A 25,081-nucleotide genomic window follows, 5' to 3' on the forward strand; every position below is an offset into this window, starting at 1 on the left:
CCCTCTGCCCCAGCAACTTTCCTAACAGGGAGTAGAGGGGCTGGGGGAAAAGGAGCATTGTCTGGCAGGTGGGGACCATGGCTACCCATGGAACAGGTGTTAGGGGGAGAAAAATTAGGAGGGGGTTTGGGATCAGCCTCTGGAGGGGGAGTAGGATTTATTTCTTCCAGACTTGTTGGTCCATAAAGGGGAAGGAGAGCAGTAGGGGGTGGCCAGTGATCAGCTGAGTCAAAGGATATGATTTCTAGAGGATTTCTGGGGTGTTCAGGTTGGGAAGGGAATAGAGGGATGGACACTGGGAGTGAAGGAGGAGAATTTGGGAGGGAGAACAAGAGTCATAAAAGAGTGTGTTCTGAGTACACAAAAGGCCTTTATATAGGACTTTAAAACCACTTTTTTCACTGGAAAAATTATCAAGGTCTGTTAAAATACTGAAATTGAAAGTGCCATTTTCTAGTCATTGAAATTGATTGTCTAATTTATATTTGGGCCAAATTTTATTGCAGTACTAAATTAAGCATTTACTATTACTGTGGAGATCTTGACTGAGCCCACGGGCCTGTAAATTTGGAAGAGACAAATTAAAGATACCGCCCTGGGGATATTTGACTGAGAATTTATTGAGAGGGTAGGTGAGTTGACCTGAAGGGCCTCCAGGAATAAGGGAAAAGGGAGCAGATCGGGAAGAAGGCAAGTGTCCTCGCCTTTTCCTTATGCTACTAATGGTAGTTAGCTGCCAGTCAGGCACCCCTGTGATCAGATTTTTGGACCATCCTGGATAGTAGAAAAATAGGACAACAGAACCTTGGATTGGGAAAAGGGAAAAGCCCAGAAGGAAGACTCACTCAGAATTATATGCATGCTGGTGTGGATGTAGAGAAAGTGAAGAGAAATGCATGAAGAGGTAGTGTTGATCTATCCTCATTTGAGAGGGGGTCCTAAGGAGTCTCCTAGAAAGACAAAAATGTGTCAGGAAAATATGAAGAGAAGGAATAAGGTGAAAGCCTTGACATCAGCCCTTCAGGCTATCTGCAAACTGAACGGGTACTTCAGGCCACACCAGGGAGTGCCCTGTCCAGTGGCTGTCAATTAAGCACCCTCTTCATTCTAGCAGACAGATATCAAGCAGGGGAGGGCGGGAGAAGAAGAGCAGGGAAAATGCTCTTCTAATATATAGGTCAATTTAGGATGACTTGATATCTTTTTTTGTTGTTGTTGTTTGAGACACTTTTTTTTGAAATCCCTGGCGTTCAGCACTAGGTGATAGGTAGAAACTGAAAGGAGATCAGAATGTTCAAAACCAAAGTGTAATGTGGCGGTAATGTTTATTTTGACACTTGGGTGCAAGGGGACTGAAATCTAAAAAGATGTCAGCAGCATTAGGGAGGGAGGCAGTTCTAGTTATGGCAAGCTAAAAAGCATCTGGTTTTATGGACAAGTCTTTCTTAGCAGGGTGCCAAGGACATGCAGCTCATTATTGGGACTTTCCGGGCTGGTTCTTCTTATGAGGGTGTCAGAGGCTTGTGGTATCACATTTCTTATGGGTTTGTGATGACAGATGCAAGGAGGTGACAAGCCTGCAGCATGCCTCCCTTATCTGAGTTATGACCACCTGTAACAGAGACTCACAGAATGGTTTTTTCACATCAAAGGTAGAATTAGCTTGGCCAACCTAACACTTTGTATTTCCATTTAGAATAGCTTGTTATTTCCCATTCCTTAAAACACACACATGACAACTTGTATCTTTGTGACACTTCATTTAATATATAGGTCAATTTAGGGTGACTTGATATCTTTTTTGTTGTTTTATTTTATTTTATTTTTGAGACAGTCTCACGATGTCACCCTCGGTACAGTGCTGAGGTGTCACAGCTCACAGCAATCTCAAACTCTTGGGCCCAAGTGATTATCTTGCCTCAGCTCCCAAGTAGCTGGGACTACAGGCACTCGCTACAATGCTTGGCTATTTTTTGGTTGCAGTTGTCATTGTTGTTTAGTAGGCCCGGGCCAGGTTCAAACCTGCCAGCTTTGGTGTATGTGGTCAGCGCCCCGCTCACTGAGCTACGGGCACCGAGCCAGGTGACTTGATATCTTGACAGTATTGAGTCTATCCATGAACATAGTATATCATTGCTTTAACATAGTGTTTTTTTTTTGCCTGTGGCTCAGTCGGTGGGGCACCGGCCCCATATAATGAGGGTGGCGGGTTCAAACCCAGCCCCGGCCAAACTGCAACCAAAAAATAGCCGGGCGTTGTGGCGGGCGCCTGTAGTCCCTGCTGCTCGGGAGGCTGAGGCAAGAGAATCGCTTGAGCCCAGGAGTTGGAGGTTGCTGTGAGCTGTGTGAGGCCACGGCACTCTACCGAGGGCCATAAGGTGAGACTCTGTCTCTACAAAAAAAAAAAAGTTTTCTCTGAAGTGGTTTGTAGTTTTTGATATGTATGTTTTACACATAGTTTGTTAAATTTACCATTAAGAATTTTGTGCTTTTTAAATTCTTTTATATATATATTTTTTTCAGTTTTTGGCTGGGTTTGAACCCACCACCTCCAGCATATGGGGCCGGCACCCTACTCCTTTGAGCCACAGGTGCCACCCCTTTTACAAATTTTTAAATTTCATTTTCATGTTTTATTGCAAGTATATAGAAATAAAATTGGTTATTGTACTATGTATATTGGCCTTGTTTGTATCCTGCAACTTAGCAAAATTCAATTAGTAGTTCTAGTTGGCTTTTTTGTAGATTCCTGCCTTTTATTGCTTTTCCTTGCGTTATTGCACTGTCTAAAACCTTCTACCCAATATTCAACACAAGTGACAACAGTGGACAACAGTAGTCCTTGCCTGTTGACTATCTCATGGGGAAAATATTGATACTTTCTCAGTTAAGTATGTGGTCAGCTATTGATTTTTTTTGGAGCTACCCCTTATGAGTTGTAAGAGTTTCCTTCAATTCTTCATTTGAGAATTTTATTCAAGATTTTATTGAATGCTTTTTCTCCATCTATATAGATTATTGTTTGCTTTTTCTCCTTTATTCGGTTAATATAGTAAATTACATTGATTTTTGAATGTTAAACCAACTTTTCATTCCTGTGAGGTCATGGTGTATTATCCTTTTTATGTTACACTTTATTTCATTTGCTATTGTTTCATTAGAGAGTTTTGCATCTATGATAAAAAGGGATGTTGATCTGTAATTTATTTTCCTTTTAGGTTTTGATATCAGGGATATGCTGGGCTTACCGAACAAGTTGGGAAATGTTACCTCTTTATCCTCTGAGTTTAGGTACTGTCATTATTATCTGTTCTTAGATGTTTTGAAGAATTCATCACCAGGAAAGCAGACTGGAACTAGAGTTTTCTTTGTGGGAATATTTAAAATCTGCCATCTTGCTTTTTGTTTCCTATTTGTCTCATCCATTCTTTGTTTCCTTATTTCCTTTTCTGCCTTTCATTGAATTGAGAATTTTTTTTTTATTCCACTGTAACTCCTTTGTCAGTTTATTAGGTATGGCTCTTTGTTTTGTTACTTTCTGATTGCTTTATGGTTTATAGCATGAGTCCTCAGACTTTTTAAACAGGGGGCCAGTTCACTGTCCCTCAGACCGTTGGAGGGCCAGACTGTAGTTTAAAAAAAAGAAAGCTATGAACAAATTCCTATGCTTACTGCACATATCTTATTTTGAAGTAAAAAAACAAAACGGGAACAAATACAATCACACCGCTGCATGTGGCCTGCAGGCTGTAGTTTGAGGACCCCTGGTTTATAGTATGAATCTTCAACTTATTGTGGTCTACCGTTAAGTGGTATTATTCCACTTCATGAACAGTATAAGAACCTTACAATAGTATTTTCATTTTTCTTTCCTGTCCTTTATGCTATTGTTGTCATGCTTTTATTTACACATATATTATAAACCTCACAATATATTGTTATCTTTTAATAAAAAAATTGTATTTACTTAGAAGCATTAAAAATGTCAACAAAACAGCTGTAACTTTTTTTTGTAATTACAGAGTAGTATTAACAAAACAACAATTATTTTGTGTAAGCTGCATCAGGGACAACTGAAGATGAAAAACTACCATCCCCATTAATTAATTAATTTGTGCTGTTCACCAACAAGAACCTGCTTTAAATTTCCATGCCAATTTACAACCCCTATACTGTACCCGGCAACGTTAGTGACTATTGAAAATACCACCCGGACAGGGCTATCTAAAGACACATTCAGTATTGTGTTAGCTATACAAAAAAAGACACTGTGCATTTTAAAAACAAATCTTACATAGCCTTACATTTCAGTTTTTTCCTTTAAAAGAAGTAAGTTGTATACAGGGGGTTTAAATGCTTTATAGACAAGAAAAAAAACTGCACTAGAACCAACTTATTCATTGTCATCTTCTTCTTCATCTGCCACCTCCTTCTTTTTCTTGCTTTTTTCAGCCTTGGCGACTCCCTTTTTTGCTGCATCAGGCTTTCCTTTAGCTCGGGATGCAGCAATATCCTTTTCATATTTTTCTTCCAGCTTTGCAGCCTTCTGTTCATGAAGCTGCTTGTCATCTGCTGCATCCCACATCTCTCCCACCTTCTTTGCAACATCACCAAATAGGTAGGCCGGGATGTTCTTTTGATTTTGGGATGATACTCAGAACAGAACAAGAAAAAGGCCAAAGGAGGCCTTTTGGGTGCATTGGGATCCTTGAACTTTTTTTTTGTTTCCCCTTTAGGAGGGATATAGGTTTTCTCTTTCATAATGGGCCTTGTCCACCTTTGCCGTATCTTCAAGTTTTCCTTTCTCTTTAGCAGACATGGTCTTCCACCTGTCTGAGCACTTAGAAAACTCCGAGAAGTTGACTGAAGCATCTGAGTGCTTCTTCTTGTGCTCCTCCCAAAAAGTTTGCGCAGAGAATGCATGTGATGACATTTTGCCTTTCGGCTTCTTAGGATCTTCTTTATCCACGTTTAGTTAGTTTTCCTCAGTGAGGCACAGAGTCACCCAGTGCCTGTCTGGCTCTCACGTGACTTGGCGCTGTCTCTATGGAGCCCAATGTACTTCAATGGGCTGTCTGTTATTTTTGCTTAAACAGTTGATTATCATGTAAAGAGATTTAAATAAGGAAATTCTTTTCTATTTACCCATATAGGTATCATTTTGGTGCTTTTAATTCTTTTATGAAGATCCAGTTTTCCATCTGGTGTCATTTACTTTCTGCCTGTCGGATTTCCTTTAACATTTCTTTTTTTTTTTTTTTTGGCCGGGACTGGGATTGAACCCGCCACCTCCGGCATATGGGACCAGCGCCCTACTCCTTGAGCCACAGGCGCCGCCCCTCCTTTAACATTTCTTATAGCACACGTCTGCTGGAAATGAATTCTGTCAGCTTTTTTGTATGTCTGAAAAGCTTTATTTGCATGATGCAATGGTACATTTCAAAACAATTCAGAAAAGAGTACAATTGTTGATGGATGTGTTAGTTCAATGTAAGCATTTCACACTGTATATCAAATTAGTACACTGAATCCCATAAATGCATCAATGTACACAGTTATGATTTAATAAAAACAAAAAAAAATTGTACAAAAAGAAAGTAAAGTTTTATTTTACTTTTTATGAAAGATTATCCTCTGAGTATAGAATTCTAGGTCAAAAAACTTTATTTTTTAGTATTTTAAGATGGTTCATCTTGGTCTTATACATTGTTTCTGACAAGAATTCTTTTGTCGTTCTTACATACATAATGTATCTTTTTTCCCCTTCTGGATGCTTTTAAGATTTTCTCTTTATCTTTGGTTTTAAGAAATTTGATTATAATATGACTCGATGTAGTTTTTTTATGTACTTGGTGGTGGGAAGTGATATAGTTTTCTTTATATTTCTTCACCTTTGGGTTTGTTGAACTGGGTATTTGTAGTTTTTCTCAAATTCTGAAAATATTTTCCTCTTTCTAGGACTCCAGTTACATATATGTTATGCTACTTCAAGTTGTACCACAACTCACTGATTTTCTTATTTTTAGTCTTTTTTTGATCTTTTTTCTCTTCTGTGTTTCTTTTTTTTTTTTTTCTTTTATTGTTGGGGATTCATTGAGGGTACAATAAGCCAGGTTACACTGATTGCAGTTGTTAGGTAAAGTCCCTCTTGCAATCATGTCTTGTCCCCATAAAGTGTGACACACACCAAGGCCCCACCCCCCTCCCTCCGTCCCTCTTTCTGCCCCTCCCATAACCTTAATTGTCATTAATTGTCCTCATATCAAAATTGAGTACATAGGATTCATGCTTCTCCATTCTTGTGATGCTTTACTAAGAATAATGTCTTCCACGTCCATCCAGGTTAATACGAAAGATGTAAAGTCTCCATTTTTTTTAATGGCTGAATAGTATTCCGTGGTATACATATACCACAGCTTGTTAATCCATTCCTGGGTTGGTGGGCATTTAGGCTGTTTCCACATTTTGGCGATTGTAAATTGAGCTGCAATAAACAGTCTAGTACAAGTGTCCTTATGATAAAAGGACTTTTTTCCTCTGGGTAGATGCCCAGTAATGGGATTGCAGGATCAAATGGGAGGTCTAGCTTGAGTGCTTTGAGGTTTCTCCATACTTCCTTCCAGAAAGGTTGTACTAGTTTGCAGTCCCACCAGCAGTGTAAAAGTGTTCCCTTCTCTCCACATCCACACCAGCATCTGCAGTTTTGAGATTTTGTGATGTGGGCCATTCTCACTGGGGTTAGATGATATCTCAGGGTTGTTTTGATTTGCATTTCTCTAATATATAGAGATGACGAACATTTTTTCATGTGTTTGTTAGCCATTCGTCTGTCATCTTTAGAGAAAGTTCTATTCATGTCTCTTGCCCATTGATATATGGGATTGTTGGCTTTTCTCATGTGGATTAATTTGAGTTGCCTATAGATCCTAGTTATCAAGCTTTTGTCTGATTGAAAATATGCAAATATCCTTTCCCATTGTGTGGGTTGTCTCTTTGCTTTGGTTATTGTCTCCTTAGCTGTACAGAAGCTTTTCAGTTTTATGAAGTCCCATTTGTTTATTTTTGTTGTTGTTGCAATTGCCATGGCAGTCTTCTTCATTAAGTCTTTCCCCAGGCCAATATCTTCCAGTGTTTTTCCTATGCTTTCTTGGAGGATTTTTATTGTTTCATGCCTTAAATTTAAGTCCTTTATCCATCTTGAATCAATTTTTGTGAGTGGGGAAAGGTGTGGGTCCAGTTTCAGTCTTTTACATGTAGACATCCAGTTCTCCCAACACCATTTATTAAATACAGAGTCTTTCCCCCAAGGTATGTTCTTGTTTGGTTTATCGAAGATTAGGTGGTTGTAAGATGTTAGTTGCATTTCTTGGTTTTCAATTCGATTCCAAGTGTCTATGTCTTTGTTTTTGTGCCAGTACCATGCTGTCTTGAGCACTATAGCTTTGTAGTACAGACTAAAATCTGGTATGCTGATGCCCCTAGCTTTATTTTTGTTACAGAGAACTGCCTTAGCTATACGGGTTTTTTTCCGGTTCCATACAAAACGCAGAATCATTTTTTCCAAATCTTGAAAGTACGATGTTGGTATTTTGATAGGAATGGCATTGAATAGGTAGATTGCTTTGGGAAGTATAGACATTTTAACAATGTTGATTCTTCCCATCCATGAGCATGGTATGTTCTTCCATTTGTTAATATCCTCTGCTATTTCCTTTCTGAGGATTTCATAGTTTTCTTTATAGAGGTCCTTCACCTCCTTCGTTAGGTATACTCCTAGGTGTTTAATTTTCTTTGAAACTATGGTGAAGGGAGTTGTGTCCTTAATTAGCTTCTCATCTTGACTGTTATTGGTGTATACAAAGGCTACTGACTTGTGGACATTGATTTTATATCCTGAAACATTACTGTATTCTTTGATGACTTCTAGGAGTCTTGTGGTTGAGTCTTTGGGGTTGTCTAAGTATAAGATCATGTCGTCAGCAAAGAGGGAGAGTTTGACCTCCTCTGCTCCCATTTGGATTCCCTTTATTTCCTTGTCTTGCCTAATTGTATTGGCTAGAACTTCCAGCACTATGTTGAATAGTAAAGGTGACAGAGGACAACCTTGTCTGGTTCCAGTTCTAAGAGGAAAAGCTTTCAGTTTTACTCCATTTAGTAAAATATTGGCTGTGGGTTTGTCATAGATAGCTTCAATCAGTTTTAGAAATGTGCCACCTATGCCTATACTCTTAAGTGTTCTAATTAGAAATGGATGCTGGATTTTATCAAATGCTTTTTCTGCATCTATTGAGAGGATCATGTGATCTTTATTTTTGCCTCTGTTAATATGGTGGATAATGTTTATGGACTTGCGTATGTTAAACCAGCCTTGCATCCCTGGGATGAAGCCTACTTGATCATGATGAATGACTTTTTTGATGATAAACTGTAATCTATTGGCTAGGATTTTGTTGAGAATTTTTGCATCTATATTCATGAGTGAGATTGGTCTGAAATTCTCCTTTTTCTTTGGGTCTTTTCCTGGTTTTGGTATCAGGGTGATGTTTGCTTCATAAAATGTGTTGGGGAAGATTCCTTCTTCCTCAATTTTTTGGAATAATTTCTGCAGTACAGTAATAAGCTCTTCCTTGAAGGTTTGATAGAATTCTGGAGTGAAGCCATCTGGACCAGGGCATTTTTTGGTTGGGAGATTTTTTATTGTTTCTTTGATCTCAGTGCTTGAAATTGGTCTGTTCAGGAGCTCTATTTCTTCCTGACTGAGTCTAGGGAGAGGGTGTGCTTGCAAATATTGATCCATTTCCTTCACATTGTCAAATTTCTGGGCATAGAGTTTCTGGTAGTATTCAGAGATGATCTCTTGTATGTGTGTGGGATCAGTTGTTATTTCCCCTTTATCATTTCTGATTGAGGTTACTAGAGATTTTACTTTTCTATTCCTCATTAGTCTGGCCAATGGTTTATCTATTTTATTTATTTTTTCAAAAAACCAACTCCTTGTTTCATTAATTTTCTGAATCTTTTGTTTTCAATTTCATTGATCTCTGATTTGATTTTGGATATTTCTTTTCTTCTACTGAGTTTAGGCTTCGATTGTTCTTCTTTTTCCAATTCCGTAAGATCTCTTGTGAGATTGTTGATGCGCTCTCTTTCTGTTTTTCGAATGTAGGCATCTAAAGCGATGAATTTTCCTCTCAAAACTGCTTTTGCAGTATCCCACAGGTTTTGGTAGCTTGTGTCTTCATTGTTGTTATACTCAAGGAAGTTAATGATTTCCTGTTTTATTTCTTCTTGCACCCATCTGTTATTCAACAGAAGATTGTTTAGTTTCCAATGCCTTTGGGTGGGGTCGAGCATTTTTGTTAGAGTTGAGTTCCACCTTTAGTGCCTTATGGTCTGAGAAGATACAAGGTAAAATTTCAATTCTTTTGATTCTGTTGATATTTGTTTTGTGTCCCAGGATATGATCAATTTTGGAGAATGTTCCATGGGGTGATGAGAAGAATATATATTCTTTATTTTTGGGGTGGAGTGTTCTATATGCGTCTATCAAGCACAGTTGTTCTAGGGTCTCATTTAAATCTCTGATGTCTTTGTTTAATTTCTGTTTAGAGGATCTGTCCAGCTCTGTAAGAGGAGTGTTAAAGTCCCCTGTTATGATGGTATTATCAGATGTCATATTGCTTAGACTGAGTAAGGTCTGTTTCAAGAATCTGGGAGCATTTAAATTGGGTGCATAAATATTTAGAATTGAAATGTCTTCTTGTTGTATTTTTCCCTTGACCAATATAAAGTGATCATCTTTGTCTTTTTCGACTTTAGTTGCTTTAAATCCACATGTATCTGAAAATAAGATTGCAACTCCTCTTCTCTTCTGAATTCCATTTGCCTGAAAAATTGTCTTCCAACCCTTGACTCAGAGCTTTAATTTGTCTTTTGAAGCCAGGTGTGTTTCTTGCAGACAGCAAATGGATGGCTTGTGTTTTTTAATCCAGTCAACCAATTTATGTCTCTTCAGTGGGGAATTCAAGCCATTAACATTTATTGAGATAATTGATAAGTGTGGTAGTGTTCTATTCGTCTTATTTGGTGAGAGTCAATTGCTTAGTTTTATCTTTTGCATCAGTGTGGAGGTTAGGTTCTGTTCTTTAATTTCTGAGTTCTTACTTTGCTGCTCATCCCTTGTGGTGGTCAGTGTGCAGAACAGGTTGAAGTATTTCCTGTAGAGCTGGTCTTGTTGTGGCGAATTTCCTCAATGTTTGTATATCCGTAAATGATTTGATTTCTCCATCAATTTTGAAGCTTAGCTTAGCAGGGTACAGAATTCTGGGCTGAAAATTGTTCTGTTTAAGTAGATTAAAGGTAGATGAACATTGTCTTCTTGCTTGGAAAGTTTCATTAGAGAAGTCGGCAGTCACTCTGATGGATTTGCCCCTGTAGGTCATCTGGCGCTTACTCCTGGCAGCTTGCAGAATCTTTTCTTTTGTCTTGACTTTGGACAGGTTCATCACAATGTGTCTTGGAGAAGCTCGGTTAGAGTTGAGGCGACCTGGGTTCTGATATCCCTCTGAAAGCAGTGTGTCAGAATCTTTGGTGATATTTGGGAAATTGTCTTTTATAATATTCTCTAGTATGGCTTCCATTCCTCTGGGGCATTCATCTTCCCCTTCTGGAATTCCTATAACTCGTATGTTGGAACACTTCATAAAGTCCCTAATTCTGACAGTGAACGATCTGCTTTCTCTCTTTTCTTTTCTGCCTCTTTTACTATCTGAGTTATCTGAAGAGCTTTGTCTTCTACCTCTGAAATTCTTTCTTCTGCATGGTCTAACCTGTTGCTGATACTTTCCATTGCATCTGTAAGTTCCCTAATTGACTGTTTCAGTTCCTTCAGCTCTGCTATATCCTTTTTATATTCTTCATATCGTTCATCTCTTATTTGATTCTGTTTTTGGATTTCCTTTTGGTTATTTTCCACTTTATTAGCAGTTTCCTTCATTATTTCCATCATTTCTTTCATTGTTTTCAACATGTGTATTCTAAATTCCCTTTCTGTCATTCCTAACATTTCTTTATAGGTGGAATCATCTGCAGTAGCTACCTCATGGTCCTTTGGCAGGGTTGTTCTGGACTGGTTCTTCATGTTGCCTGGAGTTTTCTGCTGATTCTTCCTCATGAGTGATTTCTTTTATTTGTTTTCTTGCCCTAATTTTCCTTTCAGTTCCTCTTGCTCTTTAAGTTCTTGTGCCTGTGGACTAAGGGTTACAGGACCAGAAAGGTGAGAAGGTTGAAGAGCAGAAAAGGGATGAAAGAAAGGAGGACTGAGTGATAAGAAAAAGAAAGAAAAATAGAGAAAGGAAGGGGGTGGGTAAAAGGAATATTGACAAAAAGAAGAGAGGCACAGAAAGAGGGAGACCGAGCAATATAGGTGTACAGTAGGGTACTTTGACACAACCTTAAGGAAACCCCACCTTCTCGGGGTACCCAGTTGGGTGGTTCCCTTGAGGTCAGCAGCTCTTTGCTAACCTGATCAGACACAGTACCCCACCTCCACCAAGTAAAGAGGAAAGACAAAAATGCTATAAATCAAACCAAAACAAGCAAACAGAAAACTTTACGGGATAAAATTGGGTGGAAAACCAAATAATAGCAGTAGAAACACTAGCAAAAATGAAGTTCTAATTATTGAAAAAGGCAGCAATGGGAAATTATAATTGTACTAGAAAAATTTAGAAAGAAAAAGGATCTGTATGGAAAGGTTGAACTTAAAAAACAAAACAACCTCAACAACAGCAAAATAAACAAAAAAAACAACAAAACCAAAAAAAGAAAAACACAACCAAAAACAAAGCAGTATGTATATGTTATTGAATATTGTCTGGGCAACACGTGGTCTTCTGGGGTATGAGATGTTAATCACAGTTGTGATACCACTGGAGGCTGCTGATTTCTCAAACCCCAGCAGGTAGACACCCTAAATCTCTCTTCCGCCCACTTAAAAGGCACTTTGAACTTGTTCACTTGCTGAGCAGAAGCTTTCCCAGGAAATTGCTTGTTGCTGGAGTCACTGCTGAAATGTCTATCCACTTACCCAGTGTGCCAGAACTGGTCTCACTCTGCCCCTGAGGGTTAGGGCTGCAAGGCGGCTCAGACCCCACCCTTAGGCTACTTGGTCGCTGGGTTACCAGCTCCCACCCAATTCTAGCTCTGTGACCCTGAGGGTGGAGCTTGCCAGGGCAGATCGCTCACAATGTCTGCCTGTGACCCAGAGCCAAACACTATTAGCTCCGTCTGGCTCAGCAGCTCAGACTGGGGCCCTAGACAACGGCCAAAGTTCTCCGCACTCCCGCTCGGGCTCTCCCCAGGGCAGTTGAACTGAGTGCCAAGTCCAAAGATACCAAAACAGTTCACAGGTAAGGCCTTTCTGGTTTGCAGTCTCGCTGCTACTGAACTTACAGTTGGGGCTGGTTTAGACGGATTGAACACACGCGACCACTTGCCAGTTTTCCACTGTTTTAGTCCTCCTCTTGGGGTCCAGAAGTCTTTCGCTGACTCCCTGTATCCTCGCAGGGGTGATCATAGGTAGATGCCACCAGCCAGAGATGCCTGGAGTCTTATCTCCCCAGACTCACGGTGCCCTGATGCAAGGAAGTTGTTACTCGGCCACCATCTTGCTCCGCCTCCGGTCAATTATCTTCTGTGTTTCATTTAGGATAGTTTGTATTGTTGTGTCTTAAAGTTGACTTTTCTTCTTAAACCTAACTCCATCAATAATTTTATTATATGAGTAGAGTAAACATTTCAATTATAAATGTATTTCACATATTCAAAAAGGTGGAGAAAAGCATTCTCATATTTAAGGAGACACATGGCAGGTATAAAAATGTTTCTCGGTCCGGGTATGGTGGCTCATGTCTATAATCCTACCACTCTGAGAGGCCGAGTTGGGTGAATTACCTAAGCTCACAGGTTGGAGACCAGCCTGAGCTAGAGTGAGACCTCACCTCTAAATATAGCCAGGTATTGTGGTGGGTGCCTATAGTCCCAGCTACTCAGGAGGTTGTGGCAAGAGAATCGCTTGAGCACAAGAGTTTGAGGTTACTATGAGCTGTGATGCCACGGCGTTCTACTGAGGGTGACAAAGTGAAAATCTGTCTTTAAAAAAAAAAATGTTTCTCAATGTAAGTTTAATTCATCTAATTTTTCTTTAATTTCTGTGCTTTTGGTGTCTTTTTCAAGAAATCATTTCCAACTCCATTTCATCAGGTTTTCCTCATATTTTTTTTCTAAGAGTTTTATAATTTAGATCTTAAATTTAGGTCTTTGAATGATCTTGAGTTAATTTTTGTTTACAGTGTATGTAAGAGTTCACCTTCATTCTTTTGCATGTGGCTGTTTGGTTTCCCAGCACCATTTTTTGAAGAGACTGTCCTTTCCCCCTTGAGTGTTCTTGATTCCCTTACTGAAGATCACTCAACCATATATATGAAGTTTTAGTTCTGGGCTCTCTATCCTGTTCTATAGTCTATATGTGTATCCTTATACCAGTACTACACAGTTTTGATTAATCTAGCTCTGTAGTTAGTTTTGAAATCAGAAAGTGTGAATACTTCAATTTCGTTCTTTTTCAAGATTATTTTGGCCATTTGGAGTCCTTTGAGGTTCCATTTGAATTTTTACAAAGGTTTTTCTTCTAAAAAAAAATACTGTTGGGATTTTTATAGGGATAGCATTGAATCTGTATATCACTTTGGATAGTATTATCTTAATATATGTCTTCCAATCCATGAACATGGGATATCCTTCCATGTATTTAGATCAGCTATAATTTCTTTCAGCTGTGTTTTATAGTTTTCAGTGTATAAGTCTTTCTATTCATTGTTTAATTTTGTTTGAAAATACTTCATTCTTCTTGACTCAAATAAATAAAATCAGAAATGGACAAGAAGACATTACAGATGCCACAGAAAGAAAAAGGATAATAAGAGACTGTTATTAGCAAATAAATGCCAACAAATTTGGTAATTTAGGAGAAATGGATAAATTCCTAGAAACATATAACCTATTGGAGGATGGGGCAAGATGGTCAGCTAGAGGCAGCTTTTGTCAGAAGCTCCCATCCAGAGGTGAAAATTATATTGAAGCAAACTCAGAGAAGTTGATATTGTGGGGGGTATATTGCAAAGAGAAGAAATTAAGGTGCTCAACAGCCTAACTGAGACAAACTGCAGAGATGAAGGTAAGAAAGATGAAGGGGTAGAATAGAGGACAGATATGGAGTGGACTAGGCTGGAGGAGCCCAGAGAATAGAAAGGTAAGGGTGGAATACCCAGGGACTCTCAGCAAGCAGTGAAACACAGGATCTCTCACCCCATGGGAGGCTGTCACAAAGGACAGAAGATCCCAGGTTTCCTGCACCTAAGAGTATCCTTTGGCTTGCCATCCTGCCTGGCAGAATAATGAGTAATTTTGGCTTTAGCTGCCTTCCAGCAACAGTCCATCCCTCCTCTTCCTTTGGTTGCCTGACAGACTTCCCCCTGCAAAGGCCTGCTTCCTAATGCCTGGGCCAATTGCTGAGCCCAGACAACATGGAGGGGTTTCTCCACTCTTAGATACCAGAGAGGTGAAGGAGCTTTGGTCCCTACCCAGCGCCCATAGCAATCAAGGAAGCAAGGGTTATACAGGTCACTGTCTCTCTCACCAGCAGCTGGTGGGATCCTTAGCTAGTCATGGGAAGAAAGGGAGACAGGCAGTGCGTCTCCAACATGTCTGGCAGAGACCTCTCCATTGTGTGGCCTGGTGAACTGACGGGGGAAACTGTGGCTCAACTACACTAAGTTTGAGGAGGCAGGGTCTCTCCTTAGTCTCCCTCCTGCAAGAGAGGGGGGCGGACTTTCCCTACCCTCTGGAAGCACCTCTGTCTGGCATCAGTACCCAGGAGGCCCCTCCTGGAAATTTGGCCCCAGCTCCCCTCCTGCTGGGAGAGAGGCAGTCCTGGCCTTAGATAGCCATGCTCTGGGAAATCCTGGGAAGCATATGGCAAGTTACAGTTCTCCTTCCCCCAAATGCAGGTGAAAGCTGCAGAATCTCAAATCTGTTTTGGCTGGGACTTTGGCAAAAACCATAGCTTTTTCAGTTTGTTTACAGGCAGGGCTCACACTTAAGCTGGAACAGTTCAGCAAGCTGCAGACTCTCCACGCCCAACCATAAGCAAAAGCCATGGCATTTAGAGTATGTTGCAGTTGGGACTTCTGTGTAAACAATGGCTTTTTGAATTGGTTTGTGGGCAGGGCTATGACTTTGGCTGGAACAGTTTGGCTCTCTGTGAAGGAGCCATCTTTAGCCTAGGAACATCACCTGGAGGTCCTACCTCCTACCCCACTACAGTTTGGAGAAAGCAAGGCCAGTTCTCAGGGACCCTCACACACTGGGGCCCCATAAGGAACTTTTGGAGGCTGTGTTGGGAAGGGCCATAGGTATAAGCAGCAGCTTATTTGAACAGTGCTGAAGGTGAATGGCGATCTCCATATCCTAGGGCCTCTGGATCTGATGTCAGCCAACCAATTTTAGTTTTTAAACATGTCTCTTGAGTGCTTCTTGAGGCATCCTTACTAGAATATTTCTCAATAACAATTTAGGGACAACCTAACATTCCAGCTTATAAAGTATAATATATAAATAAATTGAAAACACACATGGAAAGAAATCAGCATACGATACCTGGAAACATGAAAAATCAGAATTGATAAACTCCCTCAAAACATTATAATGGAGATACTGCTGTAAATACCATCCATAGAGAAATTGTTGAAATGTCAGAAATAGAATTTAGAATATGGATAGTAAGTAAGATGAACGGAATTGAAGAGAAGATAGAAAAGAAAATCCATAAAGAAGTCCAAAAACTCTCAAGAAATCAATGAAATTAAAGACAAAGTCACCAAGGATCTGGACATAATTAGGAAAGATATAACAGAGCTTAAGGAATTAAAGGAGACACTAGGAGGTTCAAAGCAAAATAGAGGAATAGAGCAGAACATGGAGAAGAAAGAATCTCAGAAATCTAAGACAAGACCTTTGAATTAACCCAAGCATTCAAAGAGACACAAGAGAGCAAAAGCATAACATTTTCTCAGAGAGATATGGGACTATATGAAATGAATGAACATACAAATCACAGGGATCCCTGAGTGAGAATAGAGTCCTAAAAGGATAAAAGTCTACTTCAAGACATCATGGTGGAGAATTACTAAAGCATTCTGAGAGACCCAGAAGTTCAGATACTTGATAGATTCAGAAACCCTGGATGACTTGGTTCAAAAAAGTATTTCCTAGACCAGTGTTTTTCAACCTTTTTAAAATTTCACAGTACATTCGAGCCTATCATTAAAATTTCACAGCACGCTTAAATTATGCTGATCAAAGTAAAGAGTAAAAAGATAAATATACTTAATGTGCTTTGAACTTCTTTCAAAAGTAATTTAATTAATCTTTAAAATTTTTCGTGGCACACCAGTGCATCCCAGCACACTGGTTGAAAATGACTCTCTTAGACCATTTTAGTTAACTTGGCCAAAGTCAAAATGAAAGAAAATTCTGCAAGCAGCCAGGCATAAGCAACTTTTTACATACAAAGGGGAAAACATCAAGTGACAGCAGACATTTCAGCAGAAATTTTTCAAGCCAGAAGAGGGTGGTCATATTTACCTTTAACCTTATCAACGAAAACAACTTCTAGCACAGGATTCTGTATCATGCTAAACTAAGTTTCATATTTGACAGAGAAATAAAAGCCTCTTTGAATGCTTATTGACAAGGAAGCATTGAGGAAATTTGCCACGATAAGTCCAGCTCTTCAAGAAGCACTCAGACCTGTTCTTCCCACTGACCATCACAATGGACCATGAGCAAAGTAGACACTCAGAAACTAAAGGACAAAGGCTAGCTTCCACAATGGCATAAGTGATAAAAATAAGCAACAGACCTTCACAAAACAAGGCTAATAGAACACTACCCTACATATCAATTATCTCAGTAAATGTAAATGGCTTGAAATCCCCACTGAAGAGCACAGAGTGGCTGACTGAATAAAAAGGCACAAGCTAACTATAAGGTGTCTTCAGGAAATATATCTAACCTCTAAGGACAAAACAATACTCAGGGTGAAGGGTCTGAAAACCATATTTCAGGTAAATGGAAATCAGAAGAAAGCTAGAATTACAATATTATTTGCTGATACAATTGGATTTAAAGCAATAAAAATAAAGACAGTCAAAGATGGACACTATATACTGATTAAGAAAACAATACAACAAGAAGACATTTCAATTCAAGTATCTATGCATCCAACTTAAATACTTCCAGACATTTAAAATGAACCCTAACCAATGTGAACAATATTATATCCTGCAACACCATAGTAACTGGAGACTTCATCTCCCCTCTGACAGAAATGAACAGAGCCTCCAAGCAGAAACTAAACAAAGAAGCAATGGATTAAACAAGACTTTAGAACAAGTGAGCTTAACAGACATATACAAAACATTCCATCCCAATTAAATTGATTATATGTTGTTCTTGTCAGCCCATGGGTAATCCTCCAAAATTGATCATATCTGAGAGCACAATCAAATCTCAATAAATATAAAGAATAGAAATTATTCCTAATATCTTTCATACCATTGTGGAATAAAAGTAGAAATACAATCTAATGAAAGTCTTCATCCTTACATAAAATCATAGAAACTAAACAACCTTATGCTGAACAATAGATAGGTCAAGGAGGAGATAAAAAAGGAAGACATTAGATATCTTGAACAAAGCAACAATGAACAGGGTGGCACCTGTGGCTCAAAGGAGTAGGGTGCTGGCCCCATATGCCAGAGGTGGCGGGTTCAAACCCAGCCCGGCCAAAAACTGCAAAAAGAAAAAAAAAAAAAAACACAAGCTATCAAAACCTGTAGGATACTGCAAAGGCAGTCTTAAGAGATTTATAGCATTAAATTCCCACGTCCAGAAAACAGAAAAAAAAAATCAACAACCAAGTTAATCATTTCAAGGAACTGGAGAAGGAAAATAAATCCAATTTCAAAACTAGCAGAAGAAAAGAAATAGCCAAAATTAGATCAGAATTATATGAAATTGAAAACATAAGAGCCACTCAGATGATCAGCAAAACAAAAAGTTGGTTTTGAAAAGATTAATAAAATTGATAAACCCTAGTCCAGATTAATTAGAAACAGAAAAGTAAAATCTCTAATAACCTCATTCAGAAATGCAAAAGGGGAAATGACAACACATACCACTGGGATACAAAAGATCATCATTTATTAGTACAAAAAACTCTGTGCCGGGCGGTGCCTGTGGCTCAAATGAGTAGGGTACTGGCCCCCTATGCCAGAGGTGGCAGGTTCAAACCCAGCCCCAGCCAAAAACTGCAAAAAAAAAAAAAAAAAAACACCTCTGTGCCCAGAAATTTGAAAACATGGAGGAAATGAACCAAGGTCATGCCACCTTCCTGAAGTCAACCAGAAAGAATTAAAACAATTGAACACACTGATATCAAGCACTGAAATTACAAGAACAATATACAATCTTCCAACTGAGAAAAGTCCTGGACCAGATGGTTTCACACGAGAAATCTACCAAACTTTCAAAGAAGAGTTAGTACCTATACTGCAGAACCTAGTCCATAACATTGAAAAGGAAGTTAATCTCCCTAACTCCTTATACGAAGCAAATATCACCCTGATACCAAAATCAGGAAAGGAGCCAACAAAAAAGAAAACTACAGACCAATATCATTAACAAATATTGATGAAAAATAGGCAATAAAATCCTAGCAAACAGAATATGTTACACATTAAAAATTTATCATGATCTGATGGGCTTATCTCAGAGATGCAAAAGTGGTTCAACATACACAAATTCATAAATTTAATATGTCAAACAGAAGCAAAAGCAAAGACCGTATGATCCTCTCAATAGACACAGAAAAAGCATTTTACAACATTCAGCATCCTTTTTTGATGTGAACACTTAAGAAAATAGGCACAGAATGCACATTTCTGAAACTGATAGAAGCCATCTTTTGACAAACCCAGAGCCAATATTCTGAATGGAGTAAAACTGAAAGTGTTTCCACTTAGAACTATAACCAGATAAGGATGTTCACTATTGCTACTACTGTTCAACATAGTGCTGGAAGTTCTAGCCAATGCAATCAGGCAGGAGAAGGATAACAAGGGTATTCAACTGGGGACAGAGAAGGTCAAAGTCTTGCTCTTTGTTGAAGATATGATGTTAGAAAACCCCAGGGACTCAAGCACAAGACTTCTGGAAGTGATGATCGAGGAATATAGTAATGTCTCCAGTGATAAAATCAGTATCCACAAATCACTAGCCTTCATATATGCAAGTAACAGTCAAGTTGAGAATCAAATCAAAGTCACAGTATCCTTCACAGTAGCTTCAAAGAAAAGGAAGTAGCTGAGAATATACCTAACAAAGATGTGAAGGATCTCTGCAGACTTAACTATGAAACTCTGAGAAAAGAAATAGAAGAAGACATTAACAAATGGAAGAACATACTATGCTGATGGCTGGGAAGAATCAACATTGTTAAAATGTCCATACTACCCAAAGTGATCTAAAGATTTCATGCAACCCCCATCAAAGGACCAATGTCATACTTGGAAGAACCTGAATAAGTAATACTTCATTTTATATGGAACCAGAAAAAGCCCTGAAAAGCCAATGTAATTCTAAGAAATAAAAACAGATCTGGAGGTATTATGTTACCAGACTTCAGTCTATACTACACGTCTACAGTGATTAAAACAGCTATTTAATATATATTTATGAAGAGTCTCAGGAAAAACTACCAGAACTTTCTTTTCTAAGTAGTATTTGTGCTTATAAGAAGTCACTTTAGGAGGAGTATTACTGCAAAGCATTCATGTAGTCAGTGCCAGGGATTAAACAATTTATTTATTTATTTTATTAAGTCATATATACATAGATCATGAGTACATTTATCCCTTTGTGGGATTCAATGTGTTGATTATTTGTACAAATTGGAGTACTTACATCCTACTAATTAACATAGCTTTCACCTCATTTACTTAATCACAGTGTTAAGACATTTGTGTTCAATACTTGATAGATTTGACTTGTACCCTTGCAATATGCTCCATAGGTGTGGTCCTACCATTAACCCTCCCTCTGTCGAGCCACTCCCTTCCATTCCCATCTGCCTTCCCTTCCTTCCTTTATCCTGGGCTATAGCTGTGATTCATCTCTCATATGAAAGTGTGAGTGATTATAAATTGGTTTTATACTAGTACTGAGTACATTGGATATTTTTTTTCTATTCCTGAAATACTTTACTAAGAAGAATATTTTCCAGCTCCATCCATGTAAACATAAAAGAGGTAAAGTCTTCATCTTTTTTAATGCTGCATAGTATTTCATGGTATACATATACTATAATTTATTAAGAGAACACTCAGGGATCTAAATGTAGACCTACCGTTTGATCCTGCATTTCCTCTACTAGGTGTATATCCAAAAGACTAAACAATTTGTGATTTCTTTTTAGTCTGTCACCTTTAAAACTACCAGCAGAAATCTTGCTCGAGCCATGTGTATGAAGAATCTCAAGCTTACTATCATCATCATCATCATATCAATTGTAAGTTTTTGTCCCATTAGTGTAGATTTTATTTTTTTCAATCTTTGCAAAATTAGGTTTTGCAGTTGTTTCTCAATGAAACATTCTGAAATGAGCTACAGACATCTTTTAATGGTGAAATACATGACCAATCTGTAGCTTTCCTATGAAGTTACTATGAAGTATGATGTATACTTAAATCCCTCTTTCCTTTGGAGAATTAGTATATGTAAGGAGACATAAAATTGACCCTATAGAAATATACTTATTTTCAATAATATATTATTTTTATATATAATGGGTTTATTATAATTTTTAAATTATGTGTTTGTACAAAATGTAAGATCCATGCAAAAATCAATGTGGACCAGGAAATGAGGGTGGCAGTGTTCAATTGGATTCTAAGACTTAAGTTCTGCATATATCACTTTAGTAAGTAATTGTGGCTAAAGAATGAAATAATTTTCCCTTCCAAAAATTATGTTTTTAATTTTTTTCATTTTTAATATGGTAAATGTTAGTAGTTATAATCTCCCTAAACAAGAGCTCTTTGAAGTCCTCAGTAATTTTTAAGTGTAAAGAGATTTGAGAGCTATTACTAAAGGTGGGGGGTGCTTTACCCTGTTTAATGGCTAGGTAAAGCTGTGTTTCCTCTAAAGAAGCAGATGCCTCCAAGTCTGATTCACTTCTCCACATCTGCTTAAGTTTGAGAGCTGGGTTTATTATTCAAGAGAATAGTAGTCATAGATCTGTAAATTCTATACTAAAAATAGCTACCACACTCTTGAATGTTTCTTTGCCCAAGATCCTCACTCTTAGGGCACATTCAGAGTTTCTGAGCTTACCTTCTTTCTTATTCTTTGGTTTTGTAATTTAGATCGACTTATACAACTGAATTATTGTCAAATTCAGATTATAGTTACTCACTACTTATTACATGCAGAGCACTGCTCTAAGTGCAGTATTAATCTTTGCCAAAAGGTGTTGTCACCTAATATACTGTACTTCAATTTGAAAATCTTTATATTTCAGCTGTAGCAAATAATTAAGTTTATTTCAAGTTGGTAAACTTCACATTTATGGATTATATGTATGTGTATGAATATGAATATGATATAAGTAGCCTAACCTATTCATTAATAACCATAATTTGCCATAATCCCCCCAACCCCAGCAACATTGTCAGGAAGTAAGACAAAATCCTCTCCTCACTTTTAGAGGAGGCTAGGGGGGCATAGAATTCATAAATGCATTTTTCCAAGCATGTAAGTAATGAAATCGATCAGTTAAAGATTTCAAAAAGTTGTAATTTAAATCAGACTAAAATGACTAATTTAATGCAGTGAACCTAATGCTCAAAATAAATCTATTTTTTGGAATGTAATGTGAACAAGTAAAGACTTCATAATATCATAATTTAAAATTACAGTACTACAACTAAAAAACTAACACATTTGTAACAGAACCAGCAGTTTTGCAATGTTACTTGCATCATATTATTTTCTTTGATTTAATAATCATAATTATCATGTCATTATCCACCAGTTTGTAGCAGTATTCTTGCTCATGAGTAGATGTATAGTGTCCACTCATGCTTTTTTCATATATTCCTATCATGATAAGGAAAAATTAAATCCATATTCAAAATCTAAAAATATAGTTAATTAAATCATACTTCAAGAGAATTATGGTTACAGTAGAACCTCTGTAAAGTGACCGGTCTATGAAAATTAGGTCAACCTAAGAAGGTGGTCAGTGTAGGGAGGTGGTCAGCTAGGAAGTTTCTACGATATTTGTGGTGTTACAGCTTATTAACGATACATCTGTAAGAGTTACTCATATAGCCTCAAATCTGCCTCATTACCACTGAAGAGCTTTCTCTCCCACTGAAGAAAACAGTAGAATTCAAGTGGGTGAGAGTCATATTACAAAGGATAATTTTAACTCCACCTTTGTCTTTGAATATACTTGAATAGTGTGTTGTAATGGAACCAGAAATATTTCTTAATAGGGCTTTACTTTCCTTTACATATTATTTAGGAGCATATGATAGATTAAAAAAATAAAATGGGCTTCCTCCTCCATCCAGGTGTTCATCTATATTATTGTGTCACCTCTCTGTGGCGGATTTACATGGCCAAGCTGTGTGAAGAAATAAGCAAGAAAAAGTTATCATTAACCAATGATATGAGAGAACAAGAAGTTAAAAGCAATTTATGTGACTCAAGTCTTTCAGTACTGACAGATAGTGTCTGCCAGTCTCTTCAACTCTCTTCTCACTTTTTCTTTTTTTTAAATCTTTTTCTATGCCTACAGATTTATCTTTGTCCTATCAACTTTTTATTCCAGTGAATGTCAGATTGAACCATTCGTTGTAACAGTAGCCTTAAAGGGGGCTTTTGTTTGGTTGGTTGGTTTGTTAATTACTGTCTTTACTTGGAAAAACATTTTTGTTTTTAATTGTACAAATCTGTCACCAAGGTGGAAACCACCAGTCTTTTGAGCTATCTACTAAAACTATGTAGGAACTTTGTATGTGCACACAAAAGTATTCAAGAGACAGATAGCATCGCTAACATCTCATCTTAATGTCTTTTGTTATTGAGGAGTTGTAGATGCCTCAAAACAATAGGAATGGAGAATAGTTGTTTATTTTTGGAATTGTAACTAAATTGTTGCTGCTGCTTGACACTCAGACAGGTAAATTATGAAACATTCTTATTTCACTCAAATGGGGGACAGTTTGGTAGCCCATTAGAAGCACACAGAATTATCCTTGTCCTCCTAGTACTCACTTTTTGGACTAAAGTTGAGTGTGCTGATCATTCTCAATACAGTAGATAGTTTGATATCCTGTTTCCTCATTATAGTTGATTTGAGAAGATGGTTTAAGTATTGTTGAAGTTTGAGGCTTTTTTATGTATTTCTTTTTCTTCTGTGGATATTTAGGATAATTGTGTTGTCAATAGAAGAGGTGGAAGAGGTGGGGAGGCAAATTTCTCTGACTCACCAAAGAGAAAGAAGGGTACCACAGTGGATGTGCTACCGTTTTTAGCTGTACAAAGGGAGGTAATGTGGAAAAATGTTTCCATTCTGGGAAAAGCACAAACTGAATACAGTCAGCAGTCAACTCCAGAATTTGGGTTTGACTTCTGTTAAACAATAGTTTGAGCACCCTTTGTGGTTTAATAAATTCTTTAATAGGCCTGGTCTTGAAGAATTCTTTTGTGAAACTTGAAAGAGAATAGACAGTATGATTTATAGAAACAATATAAAATAATTTAGCATCCATTTAACTGCAGTGTAAGAAAACTGGATTCTAGTCATACTATTTCAGCTATTCTGGCATCTGTTATCTAATATGTACTTTTGGTGTGTATCTGAAAGGCTGCACTTGATTTAATTGTTTGTCAGTAAGAGCCATTAAGAGGAAATAATGTTACATTTTACTTTTTCCCAGTGAAAGAACAATTAGTCTATAGAATCTAGCCACCTGTTTACCTTAGTCATGTGCCTTGAATATATGTATCCCATAATCTGACCCACAGTACCTATTATTCCATCTAAGTCTTTCAATTCATGCTACCTGATTGATTTATTTGACATGTATCTTAGGCACACTGGAATTCTTTTCTTATTGATGATGCATAGCACAAACATTTTTTTTCAGTCTTCTTTATCAACACTAATGTCTTTTAATTACATTAACATTTGCTTTCGAGGAAATACATTTGTTCCAGAAAAACATTTGGCCTTCCTGAATAATAATTTCCAAATGTTTTTAACCCAAAGAGAAAAGCTTAAAGCTTATTTCCCTTTCTTATACACACCTGTATAAAAATGATGTGCATGTTTTAGGGGTCAATTACTTAACTGTTCCTTGGTTTATTTATGTTATAAGAATGCTTTTTAAAGCACATGTCTCATTTTACAGGATGCACAAACTGAAGACATTAATAAAATTTAAGAAATACAATGAGTTGCTTGTTTTAGGAGTTCTTTCTGAAATCTAATTTCTTCTGATGACATTTTGGCATAATATATAGAACAAAAGTATTTTACTTATGCTGAATATATTAAGTGTTACTTGAAGCCCTTAAGTAAAGATCTATAACATAATCTCAGGTGTATAGAATTTCTTCAAAGCCAAAAGACAAAAATAAATAAATAAAATAAAGAATATATAGGCCGTACTGAAACTAGTAAAAAATTGTGAAATGATCACATAGCCTCCACAGCTATGATCCTGAGCCCATGATTTAAACAAAACAGAAAAAAGAACCATTTAATTTAGGACAATTCTGAAAATTCATTCTGAGAGAGGATACCCGGGAAGGGTAAGGTCTAGGAGAACAGAGGTCTTCTCAAGGAGACCCCAAGAGTACACCCGCAATCCGGTTTGGTGAAAAGTAG

General features: G+C 37.6%; 1 protein-coding gene across 2 annotated transcripts in view; it reads left to right on the forward strand.

Moving 5' to 3' along the window:
- The window catches only part of VAMP7 (vesicle associated membrane protein 7), a 94,999-nt gene extending 70,352 nt beyond the window's left edge, over window positions 1-24,647 (forward strand). For both annotated transcript variants that reach the window (XM_053579730.1, XM_053579731.1), the window contains 2 exons: window positions 20,597-20,689; window positions 22,758-24,647. In XM_053579730.1, coding sequence (XP_053435705.1) covers window positions 20,597-20,689; window positions 22,758-22,826 — 162 coding nt within the window. In that variant the 3' untranslated portion in view covers window positions 22,827-24,647. The remainder of the gene's footprint in view (window positions 1-20,596; window positions 20,690-22,757) is intronic.
- The last annotated feature ends 434 nt before the right edge of the window (window positions 24,648-25,081 follow it).

This window comes from Nycticebus coucang, chromosome X, assembly GCF_027406575.1.
Source record: "Nycticebus coucang isolate mNycCou1 chromosome X, mNycCou1.pri, whole genome shotgun sequence".
Classification (NCBI taxonomy): domain Eukaryota; kingdom Metazoa; phylum Chordata; class Mammalia; order Primates; family Lorisidae; genus Nycticebus; species Nycticebus coucang.